At 43.9% G+C, this 24563-nt stretch overlaps 1 protein-coding gene across 5 annotated transcripts in view; it reads right to left on the minus strand.

Annotated features, from left to right (window-relative positions):
* The window catches only part of CELSR2 (cadherin EGF LAG seven-pass G-type receptor 2), a 141857-nt gene that overhangs the window by 13239 nt on the left and 104055 nt on the right, over positions 1-24563 (minus strand). For all 5 annotated transcript variants that reach the window (XM_070745165.1, XM_070745169.1, XM_070745168.1 and 2 more), the window contains exons 16-29: positions 24193-24294; positions 23266-23360; positions 20733-20942; positions 19295-19478; positions 11284-11427; positions 9931-10114; positions 7987-8154; positions 7726-7852; positions 6433-6633; positions 5908-6082; positions 4196-4308; positions 2787-2866; positions 2263-2389; positions 384-506 (exon numbers count right to left, since the gene is read on the minus strand). In XM_070745165.1, coding sequence (XP_070601266.1) covers positions 384-506; positions 2263-2389; positions 2787-2866; positions 4196-4308; positions 5908-6082; positions 6433-6633; positions 7726-7852; positions 7987-8154; positions 9931-10114; positions 11284-11427; positions 19295-19478; positions 20733-20942; positions 23266-23360; positions 24193-24294 — 2033 coding nt within the window. The remainder of the gene's footprint in view (positions 1-383; positions 507-2262; positions 2390-2786; positions 2867-4195; positions 4309-5907; positions 6083-6432; positions 6634-7725; positions 7853-7986; positions 8155-9930; positions 10115-11283; positions 11428-19294; positions 19479-20732; positions 20943-23265; positions 23361-24192; positions 24295-24563) is intronic.

The following is a 24563-nucleotide window of genomic DNA, read 5'->3' on the forward strand; positions in this document are numbered from 1 at the left end:
CTAAGAAACACAAAAATCAGAGATGAATCTCAGTTTTCATGAAATTGCTGTGTTTTAAGTGAGACAGTTGGTTGTGAAAAGATGTGAGCGTTCAGGCGGTCAAACCTGGGGATTGTATATAATTTGGCTTTCATAATACTATTAAAAGGAGAATCAATTAGGCAAAACACGAAAATGTATGCATGTCTGCTTCATTGCCAGTAGTTTCATTGTCATCTCTATGTAGAATATGACTTTAAAATGTCAGTTCCAGGTCAAAGTTTTGTTTATTTTGCCTTTTAAGATCAGTGTCAAATTCTGCAAAAAATACCCATAGTTTTCTACTCAAAGGTATTATTGGCCCTCATTGAGCCTTAAGAAAGCATGTGCCTTGAAATACTCACTGCTGTCAAGGTAGATTTGGTAGTGAGTGTAGGATCCGTGCTGTGCTTCTTTCCGCAAATAGATCGGAGAGCCTTCCTCACTTCTTTACATAAGATGACACAGAGGAGAAAGATTAAGGGTCCCTGTGGAACAATGAGAGAATACGCAATGAATGACAACCTCATGGTTTCCAAGCTTCACAATGCTTATTTTTTATTACCTCATGATTCTTGACAAATGTGTATTTTCTTTTATGTACACTGAGAGAACATAGGCACCAAAGACAAATTCCTTGAGTGTCCAATCATATGTGGCCAATAAAGAATTCTGTTTTGTTCTATTCTATTCTATTGTTTCTTAGACGTACCGTATTTTTGGAGTATAAGACGCACCTTTTTACCTCAAAAAAGAAGGTGAAAACATGCTGGGTTTCCAAAGCATTATAGTAAGGGAAAGCCAGTAGCCTAACTTACAGACTTGTTTTCTATTTTCAATCCCACATGGTCTTTATTATTTTTGGTTCATATCTTTCTTCCCACTCAGAAGCAGTAATTTTTTTCTTCTTAAAAAATTGCAAAAGGTTGTATTAAACTCTTTAAGATTTGACTGGGATTCATCAATTTATATATCAGGAATAATTGCTGCTTTTATTAATAAGACTTGCTCTGGTAGGTGTTACCTTGGGAAAATAACAGTAGTTGTAAAAAAGAAAAATGTTCCTTTGGAATGTTTCTATTGTGACTTAGAAAGCAATAGCTTGGGTAAAAATCCCATTTTAAACCATTTCCTAATTATTTAGTGAAAAAGATCTCTTGACATAGCAGTAGAGTATGGACCTATATAAAATCTATACACATCCAAGTACAGTGGTACCTCTACTTACGAACTTAATTCGTTCCGTGACCAGGTTCTTAAGTAGAAAAGTTTATAAGAAGAAGCATTTTTTCCCATAGGAATCAATGTAAAAGTAAATAATGTGTGCAATTGGGGAAACCACAGGGAGGGTGGAGGCCCTGTTTCCTCCCAGGAGATTCCTAGAGAGGTCCCACGGAGGCTTCTCCCTGTCTTTTCTGGCTTTGTTTCCTCCCAGGAGATTCCTAGAGAGGTCCCACAGAGGCTTCTCCCTGTCTTTTCTGGCTTTGTTTCCTCCTAGGAGATTCCTAGAGAGGTCCCACGGAGGCTTCTCCCTGCCTTTTCCAGTTACAGTTTCGGAGGCTTGGGTTTGTAAGTGGAAAATGGTTCTTGAGAAGAGGCAAAAAAATCTTGAACACACGGTTCTTATCTAGAAAAGTCTGTAAGTAGAGGCGTTCATAGGTAGAGGTACCACTGTATTTAGAACAACAGAGAGAAGTAGAAAAATAACAACAATTAAAATACTGTTGTTCCCTAGGACTCAATCATTTTGAGAGCCAAAAGGGCTGAAGAATATAAGGACTGATTTATTTCAAAGGTCTAAAACATGTGGTCCAAATGCTGTGTAAATTCTATTTAAGTTTCCCAGTGCACCTTCAGAAACTCTTCCATCTTTTAAAAGATTCAAACCCACTAAAACAACTAGCTCTTCTTCCCTTGCCAATTGGAAAGCACTTGATGTGCCTGATGCAGCTTCATGATCAATAAAATCTGCATGCTCCTTGCTCCAATTGCCAAGCAGAGATCCATCGCACTCAAAAAGCCACATGAAATACTAAAAAAAAAAAAATCCGCCTGTTCTTCAATTTCTATTACTGTATAAAGTTGAGATAAAAGAGTTCTTTGAGAAAAGGGGGAATGGTGAAAACAAAATTGAATTGGGGAGACTTGATAACAGCTCAGTATTATTCAGCAAATGTTGACTCTGTCCTGGGGAGATTCCACACCAATGTGTGCTATTGTGCTATGTCCTGTTACCCAAATTACCTGGAAGCAGTTGAAGCCCACGAAGAGATAGTGGAAGAGGATGGCATCACTGTTGATGGACAGCAGAGCCAGCAACCAAGTGACACTCATGATCAGCAGAGAGATGAAGCCCGACCGTAGACCAGAGCTATAGAAGACAAAGAACACAGTCAGTGTAAAAAAGAAAACACAACAACAACAACCCCAAAGTCTCGTGGGTAGAATATGAATAAGTTCCTGGTTCTCTTGGCCTGACTCTGGAGCGTGGCCTCCATTGACTTATTACCTAGTTTTGCACCTGTATAGGACTGACCCCACAATTCCAACCAAAATATTGGGATACATCAATGCTAAGTCAGAAAATGGAAAGCAGGAGACAGAACGACTTAGTAGGATGAGATACAGTGGAGGCAATAACAAGGGTGATAACTCAGAGGAAAGGCACATAAGACCAAAAAAGAAGAAATCACAATGCAATGGAAGAATAGTTAAATGCTCATAATCGGTGAAAAAGAGTAGTTGTGCATGAACAATACCAGACTCACACTGTCCCCTTCTTCTCAAAACCTTGCTGTTGAGCTGCACAAGTGGCCTTGGTGGCTAGGACATAGAGGAAGACACTCATCTATAGAATGAAAGAGAGAGAAGTTTAATACTAAATTCCTCTCTGGCTAATAGTGCATCCTCCAAACCTGAAATATTTTAAATACTGTGTAAGTCCCTTTTCCTTGGCAGTGCCCTTTCCTGGTTCTTGCAAAGATCAGTTTTATAAGAGTCATATAACTAGCACTAGCACTGATGATGATACCTCATTAGGGTAATGAAACAGCTGCAGGAAAACAAGCAATATCAGAGCACACCAAGGACCCCTTTGAAGGATATAATGGAACTGGAAAAGGTGCAAAAAGGGGCAACAGGAATGATCAAGGGAATGGAGCACCTTCCTTATGAAACCAGGTTGCAACACCTTGGTGTCTTCAGCTTTGAAAGATGGCGTTTAAGGGGTGACTTGATCGAAGTGTATAAAATCATGCATGGGATAGAAAAAGTGGATAGAGAAAAATTCTATCACACAATACTAGGACGAGGGGGCACTCCCTAAAGCTCATAGGTAAGAAAGTGAGGACAAATCAAGGGAAATATTTCTTCACCCAGAGGGTCTTGGTTTATGGAATTCACTTCCAGAAGAGGTCGTGACAGCTGTCAACCTGGATAGCTTCAAGGCAGGATTACACAGATTCGTGGATGCCAAGTGTATCGGTGGTTATTGAAACGGATGTCCATGTGCTGCCTCTATGTTGGCTGAGGCAGGTAGGATTCCCTTGAGTACCATTTGTTGGGGGTCAGGGGAAAGGGAGGGTTTTGCCTTCTCTTTCTGCTCAAGATCCCCATGGACAATTGGTGGGCCACTGTATGACACAGAACGCTGGACTCGATGGGCTTTGGCCTGATTCAGCATGGCTCTTCTTAGGTTCTTATGTTCCCTCAATTTTATTACAAGGGATTGGGGTTGAACGATTGGGAAACTCAAGTAACCCATCATCTTGGTCAATTGACTGAAGAGGGAATGGAAGGCTGAGAAGACTCCTGTTGCAGCAAGGGAAGATCTGCAATTCTGGGCAATGCTTCTCAGCCTTCCATTCCATCTTCAATCAGTTGACCAAGAAGATTGTTTTCCAAGTTATTCAGAGTGTTTCAGATGGAAAAATAAAATGGCAGCACTAGGCAGTCCTTGACATGCAGGATAAGAAAAATTAAACCCTTACGTGAAAAGTAATAGTTGCCATGTCCATCCTAATTAAAAAAAACACACACTTCTCTTTTTCATCATGCATTTATAATTTACATCTCATGTAAACCAAGAGTAGTCATATGGAACCAGACAGCTATCCCGATAATGTGAAATGTGGGTCTTTTGCCTTTCCTCCCCATATTCCTTTGCTTCTCTACTCACTGCAACAGCAAAAGCAATGGGACCAGCAAAGCTCCAAATCAGGGTATCATAGATGGAGAGCCAGCAAAAATCTGGGTTCCCATATCCTTCGGGATCCAGGCCCACAGCAAGTCCTAAGGAAAATAGCATGCAAAACAATCAATAAAGAGATAACTTAAGTCCTTAATCACTTCATCTACCCTATAGCTAGAAGACTGTCACCTAGACAGCAAGGAATTGAACGAATTGTGACAGAACAGTAGTAAGGTTTTGGTTGTCCTCTTTAAAGCTATGCATGGCATGGGTCCAGTCTACTTGAGGAAGTGTCTACCCAGATGAGACTGGCCTGCTCCACTTTTGCCAACAGAGGAGGCATACTGTGGATCCCCTCAGGCCTCAACCCAGTTATTTCAACTGGTGGGATCCAGAAGAGTCTTCTCCGCGGTGGTTCCTGCTGTCTGGGACATCTTCCTCCCTGAGATGAGATTGGCTTCCAACCTCCTGACTTTTTTGTAACAGTCTTAAGAGGTGATCCTGCCAGATGGCTCTTCCAATGGGAGACGTTCACACTGGAGGTGATGGACCAATTAAAGCCTAATCCTACTTCCCCCTCCCCCGTGTATCTGGTTCCCACCTCTGCCATCTTGTGTTTATGATTTTATCTGATTTGTTATTTTATAACTGAATGTTTTTATGTTTTTATGTTGTAAGCTACCCAGAGTCCTTGGGCATGAAATGTGCAGCAGATAAATTTATAAATAAGTAAGTAAATATAAATATAAATAATATAAATATAAATATATATAAATAAAGCTCAATACACTCCAGCCCTATCTTTAGGTTTGGCCAGTTATGTCATCCAGAAATTGATTCAGTTACCTGTTAGCAGGCTAGCAGAGGAAGGAACCATTTTATTTTAATAAATTAAGCTATTTTCTTTTTAATAAAATAAGGCTCACAAATATAATGGTATCATAATGGCCATGATTATATGAGTCACTACTCACAGTCACTCATGCTCTCATCACCTCGAGGCTCGACTACTGTAACGCTCTCTACATGGGGCTACCTTTGAAAAGTATTCGGAAACTTCAGATCGTGCAGAATGCAGCTGCGAGAGCAATTATGGGCTTCTCTAAGTATGCCCATATTACTCCAACCGCAGTCTGCATTGGTTGCCGATCAGTTTCCGGTCACAATTCAAAGTGTTGGTTATGACCTATAAAGCCCTTCATGGCACCGGACCGGAATATCTTCGGGACCGCCTTCTGCCGCACGAATTCCAGCGACCGGTTAGGTCCCACAGAGTCAGCCTTCTTCAGGTCCCGTCGACTAAACAATGTCGTCTGGTGGGACCCAGGGGAAGAGCCTTCTCTGTGGTGGCTCCGACCCTCTGGAACCAGCTCCCTCCTGAGATTAGGATTGCCCCCACCCTCCCTGCCTTTTGTAAACTCCTTAAAACCCACCTCTGCCGTCAGGCATGGGGGAACTAAAACATCTCCCCCTTGACCATGTTGTTTTGCCGTTTGATTGATTGTGTGCTTGTTTTTTATTTATATTGGGATTGTTTTATGAACTTCTTAACTTAAAATTGTAATTGGATTGGTGGGCATTGGATTTGTCACTATGGCTTTTTACTATTGTTGTGAGCCGCCCCGAGTCTGCGGAGAGGGGCGGCATATAAATCCAATAAATCTAATCTAATCTAATCTAATCTTTAGTGCAGGCCTCACCTGTGATGAATGCTGGCACACCCCATCCGACCATATAATAGAAGCGCATGGGGCCATAGTTGATGTCTCGCACTTCACTCAGCATGCGGTAAATGTGCAATGCTTCTAGCAATGCCCAGGCAAAGGCGCACATGTACAGAAAGTGCAACAGGATAGCAATGACGGTACAGGCAAACTATCATGGAAAGGGACAAAAAGAGCAGGATTAGAAACTTGTTCCAAATGTACACAAAATCCAAAATGTAATGAACCATTTTACTGTATATTCAGAATTCAGATAGGATATTTTCTTATCTTTGATTCGCATTTCCAGGAGCTCCTGTTATTAATTTAAGGCAGTTTTCTTGGCTCTTAAAGGCACCCAAACAAAGAAGGATGAGCGAATGTCAGGAGAAATGGGGTGTCTGATTATTCATTAGCAATAGATAGCAATTATTGCATTGATACTTAGTAGATGTGATCATGACTATGAACGTAAATCTTTTTAGCAGAGTTTTTTTCTTTCCCACCCATACAGATGCTTACTGGCAGATCAGCCTGGTTGATGCCCAGCAGGAAGACGAGTTCAGAAAAAAATAGCGCAATCACTAAGTTCTTGCGGATGCTTTGTTGATTGGACCGCAGAGTTCGCAATCCAGCCAGGAAGAGGAAAGTAAGGAGGAGACTGCCCAGGGTCACAGCAATGGAGATATATGTGATGGTCTTCAGGGGTAGAATCTCACCATTCTGGGAAGAACAGATAATGTATTAATGGATACCCATGCATAGAAACATAGAAGTCTGACGGCAGAAAAAGACCTCATGGTCCATCTAGTCTGCCCTTATACTATTTTCTGTATTTTATCTTAGGATGGATATATGTTTATCCCCTACCATGTCTGCTGGAAGTTTGTTCCAAGGATCTACTACTCTTTCAGTAAAATAATATTTTCTCATATTGCTTTGGATCTTTCCCCCAACTAACCTCAGATTGTGTCCCCTTGTTCTTGTGTTCACTTTCCTATTAAAAACACTTCCCTCCTGGACCTTATTTAACCCTTTAACATATTTAAATGTTTCAATCATGTCCCCCCTTTTCCTTCTGTCCTCCAGACTATACAGATTGAGTTCATTAAGTCTTTCCTGATACGTTTGCTTCTTATTATTTGGTCTGCCTAAATGCAAAAGCAATTTTACAGTGGAATCAAATATTTCCCTTTACTAAATGTGTTCAAACAGAGGCTAGATAGCTATTTGTTGTGAGTTCCAGCAGTGAGTAGGAGCCAGGCGGTGCTTCCTACCTTTCGCCACTACCGGAATGGCCTGGAGACCAGTGGGGATGTGCACATGCCTGGCGTGCGGGCGTGCAGGCACGTTGGCACAAGATTTGACTTCTATGCATGTGTTGGAAGCCAAATCTCGCGGGAGAATGAGATTTCAGTGATTTTCCCTGATATTTTTGCTTCTGCGCATGCGTGGAAGAAAAAGATCAGCAAAAATCGCCGAAATCTCACTCATGCGCACGTCCTCACATGAGATTTGGCCTGTGGTGCAGGCGCAGAAGCTGAATCTCACATCAATATGCATGCCTGCCAATCAGCTGGTGCTGTATGTGCAGGTCCATTTTCACCACCGGAATGGCGATCCCCCCCCCCCCCCCCAATTCTGGCTGCAACCCATTACTGGTTGGAAGTGTACTTGATGGCCCAAATAGCTGTTCTATCAGTCTATCATCCTTAAGGAGCCAAAACCTAACTTCTGCTACTATGTTATGCTCCCTTCAGGATTCTGCCTTGCCTGATTCTCCTATCCTCAAAGCAGAGTCCTTATTTTTCTCACCTCTCTGCGGGAAATGTCCATCAGCACAGCAAAGCTTGTCATATGATTACACTGGCAGCTGACATGGGTTTCATTCCTGAAGACAACTTCACAGCCTTTAGCTGACCAGCCACCAGTCCCACTGACCCTGAAAAACAGCAGAGTCAAGATGGAGCTGTCAGCCTGAGGAACCTCGCCCCCACTCCCAACCCAATATCGATTGTTCCCTCTCTGTTCATTATACGGCGGTCGCAGCCGTTTTGCCTGGGAAATAGAGCTCACAGGATGGAGTGGTTCCAGAAGACACAAATAGGCTTGGTCCGCTCCTCAGTTTCCAACATCCGAAATTGCACCGTGATGGGTTTCTCAAGGGCGCGTTGCATCAATGCGTCATTGTCATGGATGCTGATGCTCACCACCGGGGTGTTGATGATAGGACGCTTGGGGACTCTGTGGTGACAACAGGGCATTTATTTAGTCATATATTAATCTATTCATTTATTCCATTTCTATAGCTGCTCAACTCAGCCAATGACTCTAAGCGGCTTATAATTCTAAAATTCTAAAATAATTCAAAAGCATCAAAACAATAAAAGCATCCACAAAGTAATTACAAACATCAGCCATGATGATTAATCAACTTGCAGTAAAGCCAAATGGCAGGATCCTAAACATACAAATCAATGCAATATATTTACTCAAATCACAGTTTTCCTTCTGTAAAGTTGAATTCTGCTTACTATCACCCTCCTCCCCATTTAATGTCTTCAGACATTTGTTAGATCTTAAAAAAAAATAAAATAAATAAACTCTCTTTCAAATCAAGCTTGGTTCTTGGAGATTTCATGATTACATTGATATCCTTTTTTTTTTAAGCAACACTACTGATAGAGCTTTGCAATTGCTTCAGGGGATATTTTTTCAGCTTCCCAGTCTTGGGGTTCTTTAGTGGTCCCTCATCCAAGTAACTACTAGCCAGAATATGCCCTGATTAGTTTCTAAATTGAGACAAAGTCAGCCAGGTAAATAACAAAAACCATTTTGTGGATCAGACAATCATGAAGCTACTGAACTTTCAACAACCCTTTCAATAAACAACTTTGGGGAAAACCCCAAAGAAGAATTTATTTATTTATTTATTTTATTTTTATTTATTACATTTGTATGCTGCCCCTCTCCGAAGACTCGGGGCGGCTCACAACAGTAATAAAAACAATATAGTAGTGGAACAAATCTAATATTTAAAAACATATAAAACCCTATCATTATTTTAAAAAAACCAAACAGCACATTCATACCAAACATAAAACAAAATATAAAAAAGCCTGGGGGACAGGTGTCTCAACTCCCCCATGCCTGGCGGTATAAGTGAGTCTTGAGTAGTTTACGAAAGACAGGGAGGATGGAGGCAGTTCTAATCTCCGGGGAGAGTTGGTTCCAGAGGGCCGGGGCCGCCACAGAGAAGGATCTTCCCCTGGGGCCCGCCAAACGACATTGTTTAGTCGACGGGACCCGGAGAAGGCCAACTCTGTGGGACCTTATCGGTCGCTGGGATTCGTGTGGTAGCAGGCAGTTCCGGAGGTACTCTGGTCCAATGCCATGTAGGGCTTTAAAGGTCATGACCAACATTTTGAATTGTGACCGGAAACTGATCAGCAGCCAATGCAAGCCATGGAGTGTTGAAGAAACGTGGGCGAATCTTGGAAGCCCCACGATGGCTCTTGCGGCTGCGTTCTGCATGATCTGAAGTTTCCAAACACTTTTCAAAAGTAGCCCCATGTAGAGAACGTTGCAGTAATTGAACTTCGAGGTGATGAGGGCATGAGCGACTGTGAGCAATGACTCCCTGTCCAAATAGGGCTGCAACCCAGGCGAACCTAGGCAAACACCTTCCTTGCCACAGCCGAAAGATGATGTTCCAATGTCAGCTGTGGATCGAGGAGGACGCCCAAGTTGCGAACCCTCTCTGAGGGGGTCAGTAGTTCCCCCCCCCCAGGGTAATGGACGGACAGATGGAATTGTCCTTGGGAGGCAAAACCCACAGCCACTCCGTCTTGTCTGGGTTGAGTTTGAGTTTGTTGACACCCATCCAGGCCCCAACAGCCTCCAGGCACCGGCACATCACTTCCACTGCTTCGTTGGACTACAACACAAGCATTGAGTATCCAAACATTTCTACACCTTCTACTAATACATCTGTACATTGAGGTGAGATGCAGACATTACCTTAGACTCCTTTTATCTGTGTCATACTGCTCTGGAAGCAGATTTGCCAGGTTGCGGTAGATGATCACACTGGCAATGGCCTGGCCCTCACTTAGATCTGGATGTCTCTTCTGTCTTGTCATAAGGGCATGTTCCTCTTCTTCATTGGTCCCTGGCAAATGTTTGGCACTGGCCAGAGAAGATTCTGAAAAGGGAACATGAAACATGGAGCCACATTTTATGTTGCTAGAGCAACACGATAAACAAGAATTCACTAATATTTATTTCCAATATTTGTAGTCAGCTTGTTTGGGGAAACAAGAAAGAAGTCGACATTTTTCAGGCGATGTGGAAATTTTTCATGAAAAGACTGGAGAACAATTTGTTCAAGGTGGTTATAAGGCAGTGATGGCGAACCTTTTTTCCCTTGGGTAACAAAAGAGCATGTGCGTGCGCTATCGCACATGCCGAGTGCCCATACTCCATAATTCAACGCCTGGGGAGGACAAAAACAGCTTCCCCCACCCCACGGAGGCCAGAAACAGCCTGTTTCCCAAATTCTGGTGGGCCCAGTAGGCTCAGCAGGCTCCAAAGGTTTCCCTAGAGCCGGGGGTGGGTAAAAATGTCCTCCCCCATCCCCCCGGAGGCGCTCTGGAAACCAAAAACGCCCTCCCAGAGCCTCTGTGCAAGCCAAAAATCAGCTGACCAGCACACACATGCACGCTGGAGCTGAGCTAGGGCAACGGTTCACATGCCAGCAGATATGGCTCCGTGTGCCATCTGTGGCACACATGCTATATGTTCGCCATCACTGGTATAAGGTCTCCTGCCTTCAAGATGGTGTAAGGTTTCCTGGAAGACCTCTAAGGTCCTTTCAAGCTCTATTACTTTATGTCTATGTTTTATGAACTTATTTCAGTAAATAATTAGATCACCATTAAACCATCATGATATGGTCCCTATTTCTATATGACCACCACTTCCCTTCTAACAAGTGATTAGATTGCACTAAGCCATAATGTAATTTATTTTAGTGCAATGCCAGTTTTGCTTTATTCAGTGAAATTTGGTAAATATTCTACAGCTTAGCTTGGTGGATAAAACCCAATCATTTAAGAATTTGGGAAGTGTCATACAATAAGACTTTGGGAAAAGGCCAATTGGTTAAAGGAAAGACCTAATGAGCCCAACCTTGTGCATTCTGATATAGTCAGGGTATTATAGATTATATGTATACGTGATAATATGTCTTCTACTGCTCAAGAGCCTCAGCAGTAAAAAAAAAAACCCAACTCTTTATTGTATTGACCAAGATTCCTCTTCCTCGTCTTGTTTATAATATCAGGAAATTTCAGCCCTATGCCCAAAACTCACGTTTGCCTTCTGGAGCCTTGAATACACTTTCAGGCAGGATGACAATAGTTTCTATATCAGCTGGTTTCTCACCACGGAGAGCTTCATAGTGGGGCAGTTTGGCACCCGCAAAGTTCATTTTCTCTAGCCTCACCACCGAAATAACTGCCAATGTAAGACACAGATAGATAGAGACCCGCATATTCACACGCGAGGCATGAGAGATCAATGAAATCGAGTTTGACACCTCTGTTCTAGACAGTAATTAACTAAATAAAGTTAAGAAAACTCATTTCAGCTCCCTATTTTTCGGAGTACAAGACGCACTCCCTAAAAGAGACTGAAAATTTGGATGAGTCTTATACTCTGAATGTAGCTTTTTCAAAGCTTCCCACCTGCCCAGCCCTAACGAGGTATTAACGATCTTCCCGGCTTACAGCATTTTTGTATTCCTACTCCCTCCGGAGTAGTTTTTTCCAGCTCTAAGTCTTGGCAGACTTGTTTTCATTCATACTCCCTCTGAAAAGGGTTTTTTCAGCCCTAACCAGGGGATAAAATAATGTGCTGAAGCTGAACAGATAAGGACACTAGCCAGATGAACCTGGTAGATAGCTTTCCCCCACCCACCCAATTTTCCTCCCCCCAAACTAAAGTGCGTCTTATACTCCAAAAATACAGTAATTTGCAGATAATATTCTAGGCGTATCTTGCATTAATTGGACATTTATTGGACTATTATAGAAAAAGAGCTATAATGTCTGTTTTAAAAAGCATTTATAGTTCAATATCATGTTAGATATTTAGTTAAATAATTAATTTAAATCCTTTTGATAAAATAAATTTGTATTTCTACCACCATTTCTTAATCAAGGTAGCATTTAGAGCAAATTATTGTTGATTATTCAAATATTAGGACTTATAGAAACTAGTAGCAAGCATCACTTTTTAAAAAATAGCCTTTTACTCCCAAATTTACAAGAAAATACCTTTTCCAAGATGATGTCTGCTATAAAACACACATGGGTGCTTCAACTGTATATAACTACAAAATACCACTTTCATTGAATTGAGTGAAATCCATCTTGGAAAAGAACCGTTGTACCTACCTGAACGGTCTTCTCAGTGCACTGGAAGGAGAGTCCAATATGGGTTATTCTCAATCCTATTGGTCGAGACTGAGTTTAAAATTAACATAATATTAGGCACCGCCCCTTGCCTGCCCCCAGTGGGCTCAGTTTTAAAAACGAAAGGTAATATATCCAACACAATTTTATTGAACCAATATATATATATATATAACATTAACCAAAACCAACCGAACCCAGCTTCCCTGAAACAATCCAATGCCGGGTGGGTTTGGCCTCTCCTTCCAGTGCACTGAGAAGACCGTTCAGGTAGGTACAACGGTTCTTCTCCATTGCATCTGGAAGGAGAGTCCAATATGGGATATACCCAAGTTCCAAGTTAAATGGGAGGGAGATTGTTAAGTCAGGGCAGCTAGAGAGGAACAAACCCTCTGTAATACCCTTCTCCCAAAAGATGCCTCAGCTGAAGCATAGGCATCCAGTCTATAATGTCTAGTGAATGTAGAAGGTGCTGTCCAAGTCGCAGCCCGGCATATGTCCTCGATAGAGGCTTGAGTCCTCCAAGCTGCTGACGTGGCTGCACTGCACGTAGAGTGCGCCGTGACCTCTTGAGGGGGATTCTGAGCTCTAGCCTTATACGCCTCCCCAATGCAGTCCCGGATCCATCGACTGATTGAACTGGGAGAAACGCCCAGGCCCATTTTCGGCTCTGCAAATGAGACAAACAACGACTCAGACTTCCTAAAGGACTCGGTTCTTCTAATGTAGATTTTGACCGCTCGCCTAACATCTAGTTTGTGCCACCTAAGTTCTGTAGGGTGGCTCCCGTGCGAGCAAAAGTCCGGCAAGATCAGCTCCTGCTTCCTGTGGAACAACGAGTTGACCTTAGGAAGAAATGTCGGGTCCAAACGTAGGACCACCCGGTCCGGATAAAAGATGCAAAGGTCAGGTCTGGTGGATAACGCCGACAAATCCGATACACGTCTGGCCGATGTGATGGCCACTAGAAAGGCCGTCTTGATGGAAAGGAATTTGAGCTGGATGGATCTCAAAGGCTCAAAGGGTGGACCAGTCAGAGCCTTCAACACTAGGGATAAGTCCCACGTTGGGAATCTATGCAGTGGTGAAGGGTGCTTATTCATAGCACCCCTGAGAAAGTCCCGTATCCAAGGGTGAGTAGCCAAAGAGCGGTATTCTGGTAACCGAATGACGGTTGCCAACGCCGCCACCTGCCTCCTCAGGGTGTTTGGAGTGAGTCCTTTTTCGAGGCCCAATTGTAAAAATTCTAGTACAGTAATTATTTGAGCCCTTTCCGGTTCCATATCCTTTCCGTTGCAGAACTTACAAAAGGCCGACCACGTTGCCTGATAAATCCTGGATGTGGATGGCCGGCGGGCAGCCTGCATTGTGGTAATGATACTGTCTGGTAAAGATTGCTCCCTCAGCTTGTTCCTTTCAAATGCCAAACGGCTAATTGAAACCATTGCGGGTCTGGTTGATAGACTGACCCTTGGCTGAGTGTGATTATCTTGTCCGGAATCCTCCAAGGTGGGGAGATCGACAGAGCTATTAAGTCCGAGAACCACGGGCGGCGTGGCCAATGTGGTGCGACAGGCAACACTTCCGCCTCCTCCAGTAGAATTTTGTCTATTACTCTTTGAATCAAATTCGTTGGAGGGAAGGCGTATAAGAGGCCGCGTGGCCAGCTCGACCTCAGGGCGTTGACTTTCTCCGCCGTGGGTGAATGGAACCGAGAATAGAACCTGGGGAGCTGTGCATTGGTGTGAGAGGCGAACAAGTCCACCAGCGGAGTCCCGAAACGAAGAGTGATCTTGTGGAACAACTGTGGATCCAGTCTCCACTCCGTGGGGTCCAAGGTGGTTCGGCTCAGCCAATCGGCCTGGACATTGTTGACTCCTGCTATGTGCTCCGCAGATAGAGAAGCCAAGTTGTATTCGGCCCAATTGAAAAGAGCCATGGCCTCCCTCATGAGGCGTGGTGATCTCGTGCCTCCCTGGTGGTTGAGGTAGGCCTTTGTTGCCACATTGTCTGTTAAGACTAGCACGTGTTTCCCCTGAACCAAAGGTGTAAAGCGTTGGAGTGCTAAGAACACAGCCCGGAGCTCTAGAAGGTTGATGTTTACCGGGCTGAGGTCCTCCTTGGTTCAAAGTCCTTGTGCCACTTGGAGGTCTATATGCGCGCCCCAACCCGACAAGCTGGCGTCTGTAGTCATGACGACCTGATCGTGGGTCTGGAACGAACACCCCTGAAACAGGGGTGACGAAGTCCACCAGGCCAAAGACTTCCTGACCCCCTGTGGGAGTCTGATTTGCTTGCATGACTGGCCCAGTTTTGCTCTCTGGGCCGGAAGCAGAAACCCTTGCAACGGGCGGATGTGATGTCTGGCCCAAGGCACGATTCCTATACACGAGACCATGGTCCCCAGCAGCCTGGACAATGAGGCTAGGGAGACCTTCCGTTGTCTCTGGATGGAGGTTATCAAGGCTATGATGTTGTCCTGCCTGTCCGGTGAAAGTGACACTATGCTCGTAGTTGTGTCTATTATCGAGCCCAGATGTAGGAGCCTTGTAGATGGTTCCAGTTGGCTCTTGGGGATATTGATTGTAAAGCCGTGTTCTTCCAGAATCTTCCTCATAAGGTGGAGGTCTCGGTGCACCCCTGCCTGGGACTTGGACAAAACGATTATATCGTCCAAGTATGCCATCAGGCGGACGGACTGCGCGCGCAGATGTGCGGTAAGCACATCCAGCAACTTCGTGAAGGTGCGAGCGGCCGATGACAGGCCGAATGGCATGGCCCTGTACTGATAATGTGTCCCCTCTACACAGAATCGTAGAAACTTGCGATGTGGTGGGAAGATCGGCACGTGCAGATAAGCCTCCTTCAGGTCTAAGGAGGTAAGGAAGTCCCGAGGGCGCACTGCCGCTAGGATGGTATGCAGAGTGTGCATCCTGAATCTCCGGTAAAGAATGTATAGATTCAACTGTTTCAGATTCAGAATTAAGCGACACCCCCCCGATGTCTTGGGGACTGTGAACACCATAGAATAAAATCCCGTGCCCTCTGTGTGTTTGGGCACAGGCTCTATGGCCTGGATCTCCAGGAGGTGGCTTATTTCTTGGTCTAGTTCCTTCCTTTTGATGGGGTTCCGTGGTCTTGGGCAGTGCAGGAATCGGTTGGGTGGGGGCTGAATGAACTCCAACCGCAGTCCCTGTGTCACTGTAGATAGTGCCCATTTGTCTGAGGATGTGGCACGCCAGGAGGTACTGTAAAGGTGGAGTTTCCCTCCTACTGGCTGTGTCATGGGAAAGTCATTTGGGGCGTTTAAAACCCCTCTGGTTGGAACCACGAAATGGGCGCCTAGTAGGTTGATATCCTCTTGTCCTGTCCTGAAAGGGCGCTCGGTCATTCCTGTAGGCATTTTGGTTGAAATTGCCTTGAGAGAAGGGCCTAAACGTCTGGCTTGACCGTGAGGTGTCCCAGCGAAAGGACTGGCGCCGATTGTAAGGATTCTGGCGGCGATCTTGTCCCCTCTTGGACCTGGGAAGTATCTTCTGTTTGTCCTTGTCCTCTATGAGGACTTTTTCCAATATGTCTCCAAATAGTTGAGACCCCTGGAAAGGCGATGAGGCCAGACGCCATTTTGATTTAGTGTCTGCTTGCCAGCTGCGCAGCCACAGTAGTCGACGCGATGCAAGGGTGGCGGGCATCCCTCTGCCCGCGAATTTGGCAGCATGTAAGGTGGCATCGGCTGAAAATTCCGCCGCTGCCAACAACTTACTAAGATCCTGGCGCATTCTCCCTTCCTCTGGCCCCAGGCGAGACAGCATATCCTCAATCCATACTATGGAGGCTCTGTTAAAAAAAGATGCAGCCGCTGCTGCGCGGAACCCCCATCCGGCCATCATATGTGTCTTCCTCAGAAGCACCTCGGCTTTCTTGTCCTCTGGCTTCAAATTGTCTCCCATCTCAGCAGGAACCAGAGCATTGGAAACCAGAGTTACAACCGGCTGGTCTATAGGGGGGAACTGAAGCAGGGCCTCCACTTCATCGTCAAACGTGTAGAATTTTCTTTCTACCACTGATGGTCCCTGGGCCGCCGCCGGATACTGCCACGGTCTTTTAATGCTTTGTACAAAGATCTCTGATGCCGGGACATGGTCTGTTTCAGGCTTAGGTTCCTTCAACAGAGTAGAGGATCTGGATGGTATGGCTTGTGAAGGTTGAGCCGGATCTTTTAACTCCATTGTCTGCTTTGCCTTATATAATAGTGTCCTGAAAGAGGATTGTTTAAACAGACCCGCTACCAGCGGCTGTTCTGGAGGTGTTTCATCCTCTGACATATCATAGTCCTTGTCACTATCCTCCATTAACACTGGCTCTTCAGTCACAGATCCTAAACCTGAAAGGGGCGGTGCAGACCAGAGATCCCGGCTTGTGGCTTGCCTTGGTTGTTGAGGCCCTTGTTGTGCTCCAATTGCTATGCCCTGTGAGTAGGCATTAGTAATTAACTCCTGAATGGCCGGTGACATATCTTGCCACGTATTAGGCTGAGCCCTGAGTCCCACAGCTGTAGGGGTGAACGTAGCCGCTGGAACCATTTTGGCCTGAGGGGAAAACCCCCACACTGGTCTCTCCTGACCCACTGATCCCGGCCTGCTTCTAGGAATGGGAAGCTGAGGCAGTGCTTGGTGATCAGGAGACCAATCCCTATCGACTCTAACCTCCCCAGGAGCTCTTGGGGTTGGTGGGCCAGTCACCAGATCAAGACCCAGCGATGGTCCAGACTTGGCCAAAGGAGCAGCATTGAGGGCCGCCTCCAGCTTTTGTTCAAGGGCCTGAATTCGCCTCTCGGCTTCCTTGATAGCTGAGGAAGATGATTGAGATGATTTCACTCTTATCTTCCTCTTATCTTTGGGCTTGGGCACCGGGGTAGAAGCTGCAGATCCCAATGGGAGAGCTTGATCTGCATTGCCACTTGCCTCCATAGTACTCACAGTGAAGCAGAAACGGCAGCGAAAAGGCAAAGAAAGGGCACGGAGCTCTTTTATTACTGTTTTTTTCTCGACTACCAATCTCCTTCAAAATGGCCCCCCGTGCCTCCTGTGGAGTGCGCCTGCGCCTCCCAGCCCTCTCAACCGTTCTTCGCGCCTTGTTCTGGTCGCTGAAGGACAAAACAGGCGGGGGAGGGGTTTTCCCGCCAACCGCCAAAATGGCGGGCGTGGAGCGTTTGTCTGATTAATAAGGGAAACGAGAGGGCTGCTGCCTTACAGTCCCCACCGCCAGCCTCAATTTGCAGGGGGATCATGCCTCCGCATTCCCCGCGGTCCGGGTGGCCGCTAACCATATGTGAGGAAGACACCCTTCGCTGCAGCGCTTGACAGGTCAGCCCGGCTAGGCTCTCCTCTTCCCCTGGCTCACCCGGCGTTTTTTTAAGGCTCGCGCTTGGCCGCCGAACATATGGGCGGCGGTAATTGCCTCTTTGAAGTCTGCCGCGTTGTTCCTAAACAGCGGCTGCGGCGCTGTGCCTTGGCGGCTTCAGAATGGCCCATAAATCTATTTTATTTCCCTCGGATCTGCTTAAGCCCACTGGCTGCTGAGGGAAATTAGATTGTCTTCGGGGGACTCCGTGTCCCCGAGCCTCCCAGTGGGGGGGGAGGCGGACCCCCCCACCTTCGGCTCCCAGCCGAGTTTGGCCACGGAGGCCAGTGACCCCAGGCTGATCCCCTTTGTGGGACGGTACCCTCTATGAGGGAAGAGGTCTCCTGGGGAGATGTCGATGGGGGAAGCTGCCCACGGAGGGCAGAAACCCCTCCTGTCTTCTGCAGCATCTGCAAAACAGAAATAACAAGAAGAGAAACAGTTAAACAAGTTAAAACAAAATAAAAACCATTTAAAATAAACCATTTCTTTATTACAACTAAACTCATACGTCTCGTTACATGGACTGAGTTTTTAAAACTGAGCCCACTGGGGGCAGGCAAGGGGCGGTGCCTAATATTATGTTAATTTTAAACTCAGTCTCGACCAATAGGATTGAGAATAACCCATATTGGACTCTCCTTCCAGATGCAATGGAGAACAGCCATTCACTTAACATCTTTTCAGTTTAACCCCGAGACTTCCTGAGGAGAGGAACGTACTTACTAGTGGCTTGACCATTAGTGATCCTTCTACCAAAGCAATTGGTTGTGATTCTGAAAGACGTACCTCTGCCCTGTATCAGTGGGGATGGAAAGATTCCCCTTGTTGGGATTGAGGTGCTGATGTGCAAAGTGATCGGCATATTGTGCAAGATTGTCTATGATATGCATTATTTTGTTTCTTAGAAGAGCTACATGAAACAACACCAGGATAGCTACACTGGACTAATGTCATACCCCCATATAAGTGTTATTATAATTACGGGGCTGTATGTATGTATGTATTCTTCTGTTATGTTTTCATCATATGCTAAATAATAATAATCAACTCTTTCATTTATCATTGTTGTTATTCACATGCAAATTAATCTGCTGTAAGTGGAGTAGTACCTTGGTATTCATCCTTAATTGATTCTGGGAGGAGTGATGACTGAGTACTAAAATCAATGAGTACCAAGCAACTTTTTCCCATAATAAATAACATAATGAGCCACAAGGCAGCCAAGACCAACAAGTTCTAGCTTGTGTGTTGAGTACTAAACAAATGATGAGTACCGGGGGAAAAATTCATGTCAAAATGTGTTGAGTATCAAATTTGATGAGTTTCAAAGTAGTTGAGTACCAAGTACCAAAGTACTTAACTGCTTTGAAACTCATCAAATTTGCTACTCAACATATTTTGATTTGAATTTTGAGAACCAAGGAACTCAACTGTATAATTATCTAAAATTATCTAGAATTGAGCAACTACTATTTTGTTAATTATTATTATTATTCTCTCACCAATGTTTGGTGTGATGATGGTAAATGGACTCAAGTACGTCTTGCGCATGTTCTGGGCCAGAGTGCTTGCATAGTCCTCGAAGTGTCTGAGCAGCTGTGCTGTGCCACCTTCTGTCTGTTGGATCAGTTCCCAATGATGCTTGTTGCTGTTGTCCAGTAAAGCACTGCCTACCTTAAGCAAATTCTATTGGACACAAAAAAGAATATGAGACAGCTAGGAGTAGCTTCTGATAACAAATAAAGTAATAGCTTGCTTCAAGGAGCAAGACTGGTATCCAGGAAGGCCAAAAAAGTTACAGGAATCTAAGGCAAAAAATATTCATTGCTGGTATTTCTTGCAGGAAACATTTGTTTACAATATGTTTGTGTCTTTTAACAAACCACATTTATTAAGAAAATAATCTTCACTGAAGAACTAACTTGGGCATTGGATTTATATAAGTTATGCTTTAGCATTTATTTTTATTGATCTCATTTCTATTTAAAATACCTGTAGATAAAATTGTGATCATTTAGGATGAAGCCTAATTTATCAGTTGCTATTCCTTCCACAATGTTCATCTGTGCTAAACAGATCTGTTCCTCCATTAAGCTATCAGTGAAAGCACCAAATAATTTGCTTCTCATCAAACAGGGGTGTCATACTTGTAGCCCCTTGGCCAGATGTGTCACACGCTGACCACATCCATCCCTGGTTAAGCGAAGAGGAAAAAAGTTATGATATATCATGTGATGATGAGGTGACAACGCAAGTTTGACAGCTCTTTCTTAAGAGATGCAACAAAATATGTGCCAGTTCTCTTCCACTGAGCTATGTAGTGCTCTATAAATTCCCATACTCTAAAGCAGGGTGCCAAAAGAGCGTGCACATGGACTATTGCACATGCACGAGTGCCCACACTCATAATTCAATGCCTGGGGAGGGCGAAAACAACTTTTTCTGCCCCCCTCCCCCGCAGGTCCTCTGGAGGTTGGAAACGGACTGTTTCCCAACTTCTGGTGGGCCCAGTAGGCCCATGTTTCACTCTCCCCAGGCTCCAAAGGCTTCCCTGGAGCCAGGGGAGGGTAAAAATGTCCTCCCCCATCCCCTTGGAGGCTCTCTGGAAGCCAAAAACGTCCTTCCAGAGCCTCTGCGTGAGCCAAAAATCAACTGTCCAGCATACACATGCAAGTTAGAGCTGAGCTAGGGTGACGGCTTGCATGTCAGCAGATATGGTTCCATGTGCCACCTGTGGCACCCATGCCATAGGTTTGCCATCACTGCTCTAAAGAGTAGACCAACCTAGTATCATCAGATCAAATTAACGTTTGGTCTCATCAAAGAAACCCTGGTTTTCTTTGGTGACACCAGACGTTTTCAAACTTGCTTTGCTTGCTTTAAAAAGTGTGTGCTGCTCACAAGTTTTTATTTCATCTAAACCTAAGCCGATGGACTTACCTCAGTGAAGTGAACATCCTGGGTAGCAGCCAAGCCAAAGCCTTCTTGGTTGCTTTCATGCTTCAGAAGTTGAGCTAGGAGATGAAAAGCCACTTTGACATCACTGCCAAAGAAGCTCTCGGTGTTTTGTGTAGCGTTGCGAAGCTGGAGAGCTACCCGCTGAGACTGCTCTGTATCCAAAAACGATTCATTCCGCAGCAATTTTTCTGCCTGTTCCACAGGAGAGATTAAGATATTTGGCAAATGCGCTTCAACAAAACAATATAAGTTAACCAAACGTAGATTCTACTGGACATTTTTCCCCAGAAGTTTTGCTTTCTGAATTTTTTGGGATGATGATAGACCCCTTCAAATGGAACATGAATATAATTTCAGAATGTAGCACGTAGGAATCTTGAGAAATATTTTTAATTTCTCTTTTAATTATTATGTTTTTTAATTGCATAATGTTTCTGGCATGTTGTATGAGTTCAACAGGGCTAAAAAAAAATTGCTGCTGATTTTCATTTGTAGTCAATGTCTGATGCAACTTGTGGCAATGTCCAACAGTTGTCAGTCAGCATTGATTGATTCCAGTTGCCCTGATACCATTTTTCCATTGGGGCAAATGTCTTGTGAAACCTTTTGCTACGTTCATCATTGACAGACTTTCAGGATAGAAGCACAAATGTGAATGCAGAAAATGATTATTCAGTGACATGTCGCACTTCATAATCTTACATGTTCTAAGAATTTTTTCAAGCAACTGAATGTAGTTTGATGCTCTACAGTTGCCAAGAAAATTCTCATCTATATCCTTGAATGCTTTCCAGGTGATTTTCTCTGACTCTATTAACAGATCTCTTAACTGCTTGTCATTGGTGGTGTATCTGATCTGTAGACCAACAAAACAGCCTTCCTTAATCTTGGCATCAGAAAAGTCTTGAAAACATCTTTTGAAATAACGAAAACTCTCAGCTTCGTTGTTCATTGCTTTCATATATGTTTTCATTAGTCTACGTCTATGCTCCAGTACTGAATTTAATACTCATCCCAGAATTTAATACTCTGAAAATCTCTTCCTTCAAGTTTTAGTCCCAGGGCTAAAAAAAATAACCTGAAAATGTGACGATTATACCAGCTGAAAGAGCCAGAAATGAAAATGATGGAAGTCTTATCAGCTATAGGCAGCAACTGACAGCACTTAAAGAAAAACAACTCATGAGGAGACAGCTTGTTTAAGCATTCTCTCCACTCTGTGAGGAGGAAAGAAAGTGGCCAGGCACAGGGCAAGGTATACTAACTGATTATAATGGTAAACATGTGACTGACTCATCACCTCGAGGCTCGACTACTGTAATGCTGTCTACATGGGGCTACCTTTGAAAAGTGTTCGGAAACTTCAGATCGTGCAGAATGCAGCTGCAAGAGCAATCATGGGCTTTCCCAAAAATGCCCATGTAACACCAACACTCCGCAGTCTGCATTGGTTGCCGATCAATTTCCGGTCACAATTCAAAGTGTTGGTCATCACCTATAAAGCCCTTCATGGCACCGGACCAGGGTATCTACGAGACCACCTTCTGCTGCACGAATCCCAGCGACCGGTTAGGTCCCACAGAGTGGGCCTTCTCCAGGTCCTGTCAACAAAACAATGTTGTTTGGCGGGCCCCAGGGGAAGAGCCTTCTCTGTGGCGGCCCCGGCCCTCTGGAACCAACTCCCCCCGGAGATTAGAATTGCCCCCACCCTCCTCGCCTTTCGTAAGCTCCTTAAAACCCACCTCTGCCATCAGGCATGGGGGAACTGAGATATTCTTTCCCCCTAGGGCTTTACAATTTATGCATGGTATGTTTGTTTGTATGTATGTTTGGTTTTACAAATAAGGGTTTTTTAATTGTTTTAGTATTAGTTTTAGTATTGGATTTACATGATGTTTTATATTATTGTTGTTAGCTGCCCCGAGTCTACGGAGAGGGGCGGCATACAAATCCAATAAATAAATAAATGAACTCTAGAAACACTAAAAGTTGTAAAAGTGCATCTGCCACAAAGTCGGTTTTTTTTAGCACCAGTGTAACTTTAAATTTTGTAAGAGTCTCTTGGTAGAGAGACGAGTGGCATACAGATTTAAGGAATAAAAAATGGTTAATGCATGAGGCAGTTGGTAAACTATGTCTCCTTGTACTTATTCATATTGCTGTCCCATTTATCAATCCAGACAATAAGAGGAAATGCTCCTGAGAAAGCTGCTGTCTTTCTATTTTTACAACAATACAGGCCTAGTCTCCACAGGTTTGTTGTGAAATATCTTACAGAGAGTCAACATCTTCTCCCTGGCTTATAGTCAAGAGATGGTAATTGGCAGGACTGGGGAGTCTATGAATGAAACCAACTAGAGCGAGGACAAAGAGCTTGTATCAAACAGCCATTGCTTTTTAGAATTTTGGTGAAATAAAAATCAACTATTTGCATTCATTTATACATATAGAAAATAGTAAATCCATAAATTCCTGGTTTTGCTTTGGAGCAGGAAAATGAAAGAAAAATACTTACAAAATCCTTGAGCACAGCAAAAGTCAGTGAGGTACAGTTGAAAAGATTGGGTGCCAGCCAGCCCTTGTGTTCATCACAGTGCCGTACAGCAGTTCCTGTGGAGTAAAAAAAGAGGAGGGGATAATTTGTGTGACATTGTGAAATTAGCTCACAAAACCAAATGCCACAAAATATTAACTTGCTCAGCCTTTTTTCTTTTCTTTTCTTTCTTCACTTCCTTCCTTCCTTTCCTTTTTCTTCCTTTCTTCCTTCCTTCTTTTTCTTTCTTCCTTTCTTCTTCCTTTCCTTCTTTTGTTTCATTTTGTTTTCTTTCCTTTCCCTTCCATTTTCTTTCTTTTTTTCTTTCTTTCTTTTCTTTCCTTTTTCTTCCTTCCTTCTTTCCTTTCCTTTCCTTTCTTCCTTCTTTCTTTCCCTTCCTTTCTTCCTTTCTTCTTCCTTTCCTTCTTTTGTTTCATTTTGTTTTCTTTCCTTTCCCTTTCCCTTCCCCTTCCTTCCTTCCTTCCTTCCTTCCTTCCTGATTGAAACGTTTGTCTTTTAAACACATCTCACAAAGAGAAGAATGGGATTGGGCTTGTTTTTTTCCTTTTTATAATGTGGAATATTCTTTTCTGGACACAAATCAGATTGTCATGATGCTAAGAGGAGATAATGGCTGACACAAAATGTGGTCCAAACAGAGAGAAATACTCTGCAAGGTACGTTGTGATGTTAACTCCATATCAGAGGGGTTTTTTTTTAATGATGAAGATTAGAAAACCCTAGGATGTCTATTTGAGGAAGACTACTTTCTTTGGCCACCTATGACAAGTCATAAACAAAGTAGGACAAAGAACAAAGAAGCCTTTATCTGGAAGCATCCAAAGACCATTTAATAATCCAATTGATTATTATATGTACACAACTGCATTCTTAAAGATATTTCATTACCTACAGATCCCCGAGGACAAGGTGCAGCTGCAGGTAAACCAAAGCGGGTACGTGGCCACCAAATATCAGCTTCAATGGCACGTGGGCAACTATCGTAATTCACTGCAAGGCAAGGAAAAAACGTTAAAGAGTCTGTGAATAGTAATTTGCTCTATGCAAACTCAGTGTGCTCCTTTCAGTAGCATGTTTAAAAGGGAAGGTAACCAAGGTTTAATACTTTTACAAATAATTGCTTTGGAAATAAACTGCATACAGAAAACAAATCAGGGTGTCCAGGGAGAAAGCATTTTGAAATTCCCTGATATTTCCTTGACATTTCCCTGTAACTTGCAATCTAGTTAAGGCACGGTCGTAGTTGACATTATACCAAA

The sequence above is a fragment of the Erythrolamprus reginae genome, chromosome 3 (genome assembly GCF_031021105.1).
Source record: "Erythrolamprus reginae isolate rEryReg1 chromosome 3, rEryReg1.hap1, whole genome shotgun sequence".
Lineage (NCBI taxonomy): Eukaryota > Metazoa > Chordata > Lepidosauria > Squamata > Dipsadidae > Erythrolamprus > Erythrolamprus reginae.